At 44.4% G+C, this 5563-nt stretch overlaps 1 protein-coding gene across 1 annotated transcript; it reads right to left on the bottom strand.

Moving 5' to 3' along the window:
• Window positions 1–563: 563 nt before the first annotated feature.
• nefla (neurofilament light chain a) lies at window positions 564–3597 on the bottom strand. The gene is made up of 4 exons (XM_061061723.1): window positions 2450–3597; window positions 2164–2288; window positions 1319–1770; window positions 564–1214 (listed from the first exon to the last, which is right to left on the bottom strand). Exons 1-4 carry the CDS (start codon window positions 3491–3493, stop codon window positions 838–840), a joined length of 1998 nt encoding a protein of 665 aa, XP_060917706.1. The 5' UTR covers window positions 3494–3597; the 3' UTR covers window positions 564–837.
• Between the last annotated feature and the right edge of the window lie 1966 nt (window positions 3598–5563).

The raw sequence follows: 5563 nt of genomic DNA, 5'->3' as shown, positions 1-5563 counted from the left end.
GTCAATCAATTTGCCAAATTTTAAACAAGAATATGCAATAAATGCATTCCAATATCTTCCTTCCTGTTTACATCCATCTACATACTATGTGAAATTAGGTCAAGAAATAAAGCACAACAAAAACTTTCACACCCTAATAGTAAAAGGGGTGACAAAAAGGTGTGTTTTTTTTAGTGTTGCATCAATAAATAAAATTAACAAGTTTGAACATTTCCTAGCATCATTGTTAACGGGGGGTTGTTTGAAAACCATTGGACTACAAGTTAAATACTGCCTTACACATATACAGATGAAGAAGCATCATCATAAGAGGAAAGTCGCTTGTTTCTAACCTCCTGTTTGGCTTCAAAATGTAGAATTGACCCAAGCTCACAATTCTCCAAAGGCTTCATGCTTATAGGTTGGATGAGAATCAGAAAAGCGGTTTATTGCTAAGTAAGTTCACAGATACAAATAATTTGATTAGTTATTTGGTGCAAGATGATGCAACTTTAACATTTATGTTCTCTATCTGTCAGGCCTTTATCTTTTTATTCCACCACATTAAAAATCAGAGACACACATGGCTTTAGGAGGTGTTTTATTTAACCACCAAAACCTCTCACACCCACCTATACATTCAGCATCTATACATCTTAGAATCATAATTGTGCAACCAGAACTATACAGAATATTCTGGATATTTGCAAGCAGTTAACCTTGATTTGTTGCTGTAAATGGCTGGACTGTTTTATTGAGCACCATGTTAACAAGCAGTACTGACAGGACAGTGTAGATGCTGCTACTGGTTATTGAGCTAATGGACAGACTTGACTGAAGTTGGCTGGTGCTAAAGGCTTACTTTTTAGCCTTTGTGCTCTTTTCTTCAGCAGCTTTAGGTTCAGCAGCCTTCTCCTCCTCTTTCTCCTTTTTGGTGTCAGCTTTGTCTTCTGCTTTCGGAGTAGCTTTGGCTTTGTCAGATTTGGCGTCATCTTTGCTGTCTTTCTTGGCATCAGCTTTTTCTTCTTTCGCGTCGCTCTTTTTCGCTTCTTCCTTCTCCTGTTTTTCTTCTACTTTTGCTTCTTCGTCTTTGTCCTCTGCCTCTTCAGTTTTCACCTCTTCTTGTGCTTCGTCTTGTTCTTCAGACTCGCCTTTATCTCCTCCTTTGTCGTCTTTCTCGCCCTCGTCTTCAGCTGCCTCGGTCACTTCCTCTTTTTGCTCCTCCTCATCGCCACCTGTATCAAAAGGTGAACAAATTCATATGATATGTCGTCATGGCCAATAATATTTGAATAATATTGATCAACTAAAGATTAGAGATAAATAACATCGCACTAACCCTCTTCTCCCTCTTTTGCCTCCTCCTCTTCTTTAGTCTCCCCCTCTTCTTCTTCGCCCTTGTCACCCTCCTCCTCTCCTCCCTCTTCCTCCTCCTTTTCTTCTTCCTCCTTTGCCTCCTCTGTCTCCTCTCCTCCCTCCTCTTCCTTTTCCTCCTTTTCCTCCTCTACCTCTTCTTCCTTTATTTCTTCCTCCTCCTCTTCCTCCTTCTCCTTCTCCTCCTCTTCCTCTGCCGGTGGGCTGGCTTCCGCCTGCTGGGCGTGGCTGGCAGAAATGGTGCCCTCGGTGGTGCTGACGCTGGAGCTGAACAGGCGTGATGTCATCAGGTAGGAGGTGCCAGAGCTCAGGCTGGAGAGGACAGGTCGGGTGAAGGAGGGTGCTGAGAAACTGTGGCTGTATAGAGAGGACACGCCCCCAACATTGAAGCGGGACTCCTCCCCCTCGAGCAGCTTCCTGTACAGGTTGGACAGATCAGTGAAACAGATTAATTGTTCAATTAATGGTCAATTTAAACTGATTTCCTTAAGTTGTGAGGAAAGCTAATCATGTGTTTGATAAAAACACTTTTTCTCCCTTTCTACCCTATGCTAAGAAAAAAAAAAAGTTGCTAATGCACTCTGACCTACAACTTGGTCCCTGGTAAATGAATGTAAACTAATCATGTCTTAAATGCCCATGTTAATGAACCTCTTCAACACTCTAACATGTGGGTCCCACCATTTATACAAATCCTGTAACTACTTCAACATTAAACATAAAATCAAAACTACTAAAGAATGCAATCTCTATGATTCTTTACATTTTTCAGAAATCTATTACGATTGCCCCTCGTCACTCTACTGTCACCTGTATGCAGCAATCTCAATATCCAGAGCCATCTTGACATTCAGGAGGTCCTGGTACTCTTTCAGGTAGTGAGCCATCTCCTGTTTGGTGCCCCCCAGCTCTGACTCCAACTCTCCAATGGTGTCCTAAATGGGAAAAAAAAAAAGTCAAGTCTTTGATATGTCACACATGCAAGGACATATAACATGTAAAGTAAACCTTGAATTTGTAAGATTAATGCCACATAAAGGCAAAGTTCTGAATATTAAATAACATATATCAGATAACACCTGCAGCCCCTTCTGACCTGCATAGCAGCGATCTCTGCACTATGTTTCTCCTCCATCTCATTTAGCTGCTTCTCCAGGGATTCATTGAGGCCTCTACAGGCATCGATCTCCAGCAGGCGGGTCTGGAGCTGGCGTCGGTACTCTCCTGCTTCGTCCTTGGAGCTTCTCACTGCGTCACTGTGCTGGGCCACCGTCTCAGTCATGGATCCCACTTTCCCTCTGAACCACTCTTCTGCTGCCTGCATGTTCCTGGATGCCAGCCTTTCGTACTGGGACCTGATGTCCCTTAGAGCTCCGGAGAGGTCAGGGGTCGCGGCCTCAGATTCCACCGCCACCTGGACACCCAGCTGGACCTGGGCCTGAAGCTCAGCCACCTCACTCTCATGGATCCTCTTGAGGAAGGCCAGCTCCTCCAGCAGAGTTTCGATGCTCTTCTCCAGCTCTGCCTTGGCCAAAGAAGCTTGATCAGCCTGACCGCGCACGTCCATCAGCCTGCCCTCAGCAGCCTCACGAGCCAGCACCTCCTCCTCATATCGACCCTGCAGGGCAGTCAGGGTTTGCTCCAACCGCTCTCTCTGCCCAAGGGCAGCCTGTTGTTCCGCCCTGGCCTCATCGACAGCTGCCCTCAGGGCCCGGGCCTCCTGCTCGTACAGAGCTCTCAGACGGGATGGCTCAGCGTGCCTCTGCCTGAGCAGCATCAGCTCTGCTTCCAGAGCCCGGTTTTGCTGCTCCAGGTCACGCACCCTTTCGATGAAGCCAGCAAAGCGGTCATTGAGATCCTGAAGCTGGCCACGCTCCTGGGTGCGAACAGCACGGAATTCTGAGCTGATCTGTGCCGCCTGGCTGAGCTCCAGCTCCAGGGAAGCGGCCCGGGAGGAGGACGAGAGCTGCACCCGGCCAGGAGAGGAGTACTGCAGACGGGAGGAGGATAGCGGCGAGGCATGGGAAGAGTAGACAGAGTGAGTCCTCCCTCTTGTCATCATAACACGTTGGGGAGCCTCGACATACCAACGTCGGTATGACGAGGGGGAGTAGTAGGGGTCATATCCAATGCTACTCATGGCTGTTTGTTTGGAGGGCAGGCTGCTCTCCCTCTCCTCTCTGTGTATGTGTGTGTGTGTGTGTGTGTGTGTGTGTGTGGAGGTGTATGAAGGGCTCAGGTTAAAGCCTCGACTGCCTTCTGCTGCAGCAGCCCGGGCTTTTATAGCAGGACGGTGAGCTATGACGCAAGCGCTTTCCTCCAAACTCTGACAACGCAGGCTCTATAGGCTTACACTGCACCGGCGAGAAAAGAGACGGAGAGGGACCATGGGAATATGTGTAGGAGGGAAAAGAGTCCAAACAGAAAGATGTAAAGACATTGGGGGAAGAGATTGCAAAGCTACACATTTGTCTTGCCCTGATTGGCATTTAAAGTATTTTCCAACCCAGCTTAGCTGCTATTTGACATTGTAAAAAGATACAAACAGACAAACAAAACAAAACAAGTAGATCAGAAAACATTATGTACAGAAAGACAAATTGAGAAATAAAATTGTTAACTGATACAATGTCCAAAGAAAAACTGCAAATTAATGTGATGGATATAGATTTATTTTTATGTATCATGTGGGGAAATTTCATACATACTAAACCATACTTGCTGTGGTTTTCTCACTGCAGGAGAGAGAGCGAGAGAGGGAGGGGGAGGTGTGTCCTGATTTAACAATTGTGACACAGCAACTCTCCGTCTGGTGGCGAGCAGAACTGCAGGCACGACCTCAAAAGACCTGCAGTGATTAAAAAACAAAACACCACCCGAACAGAAAGGTAAGAGGTTAGAGACATGGGTAAACTATCAAACTTATGAAATGAAATACTGCTAAATCTGCAAATCTACTGCAAATATAAATTCTATATTTTCTTATATTTTCATCAATAAGGCCCACCTTGATGATGTGGTGTTTGTAAATGAATTTAATAGATTCCATTTGTGTTTGTTGCTTAAGCTATTTCAATTTTTTTTTATTTCCTTTTAAATGACACATTCACAACTTTGTTGTTGTCTGACTTCTTCTGGCTCTGCATAAGGACCTTATGAAAACTAACAGTAAATATACAGGCAGGCAGAAACACAGGCAGAAATGGAAGTGTTTGGTTTTTCCATGTCCTGAACCCTTCAGTAATTTAGTAGGGATTTATCATCCTGAATTATAACTACATTGAATTAACTGTACCAATGAAATAAGACACATGAAATGTGTTGCTATGAGTTTTTTTTTGTGTGACATGTTTAAAATAATATTGATTCATAATTAAAAAGAAAATGGGTCTATTTTTTTTTTTTTTGCGTGAAAGAAGATGTTTTAGTTTAGTATTTCAGTTGTGTAAAGGCGAACAGTACCTCTCCTCTGCAGCTCAGATACCCTGGCAGGTCTTTTACACCAAGTTGCTGACATGCATTTTTATTCTTTGTGTGTCAGGTGTGTGCGTGTGTGTGTGTGTGTGTGTGTGTGTGTGTGTGTGTGTGTGTGTGTGTGTGTGTGCAGGGATGGAGTAGAGTTAATGGTAAGAAATTCACCTTGTTAAAGAAGCATGTTTAACAGAAGTGTATTGCAGCGTTTTGCAGCAGTGTCTCTTTTTCTCTCTGTTTTGTGCATTTGCATGATTCATATAATCATTTGCATATGCAGCAATGGCCCTCTGTGATCACAGACAGTGCTGTGCCTGAACAGAGGGGAGGCAGGCAATGAAAGGTGGGGGACTGGAGGAGGATCTGCATGGACTCTGCTGCAGCCTGAGTCATCGTAACATTTGTGATCACACAAACTCCCCTGTGCACTCATTCCCACCCTCACAGCAGTCCCACATTCTGCATTTTGTCTGCATCTTGGCAGACAAGATGCTTACAGGACCTGGGGAAATGAAAGAAAGTCGATAATGAACATCGCTTCACAAGCTCATTTGCTCACTTAAAGTGATGATTTAAAGGTTGTTGCTTTGTTAATGACTTAATTCCTGCTTTTAAAAATCCTTGTTCCTCAGGCCAAAAAGAAACCTTGTTGTGCATGAATTCCAAAGCCTCCAAACTCAAAATAAAATCCACTATTCATCCTTTTCTGTAGTGTAAGATACAGCTCTGCTTACTGAAC

The sequence above is a fragment of the Labrus mixtus genome, chromosome 17 (genome assembly GCF_963584025.1).
Source record: "Labrus mixtus chromosome 17, fLabMix1.1, whole genome shotgun sequence".
Lineage (NCBI taxonomy): Eukaryota > Metazoa > Chordata > Actinopteri > Labriformes > Labridae > Labrus > Labrus mixtus.
Note: the sequence above shows the minus strand (reverse complement) of the source record. Positions and strands in the feature narration are given on the sequence as shown.

Excerpts from the sequence above, each read along its gene's own strand:
- nefla (XM_061061723.1), bottom strand. The coding sequence starts at position 3,493 with ATGAGTAGCATTGGATATGACCCCTACTACTCCCCCTCGTCATACCGA. Across the intron at positions 1,771-2,163 it reads ATTGAGATTGCTGCATACAG|GAAGCTGCTCGAGGGGGAGG; the intron begins GTGACAGTAGAG and ends CAACCTGTACAG. Across the intron at positions 1,215-1,318 it reads GGCAAAAGAGGGAGAAGAGG|GTGGCGATGAGGAGGAGCAA; the intron begins GTTAGTGCGATG and ends CTTTTGATACAG.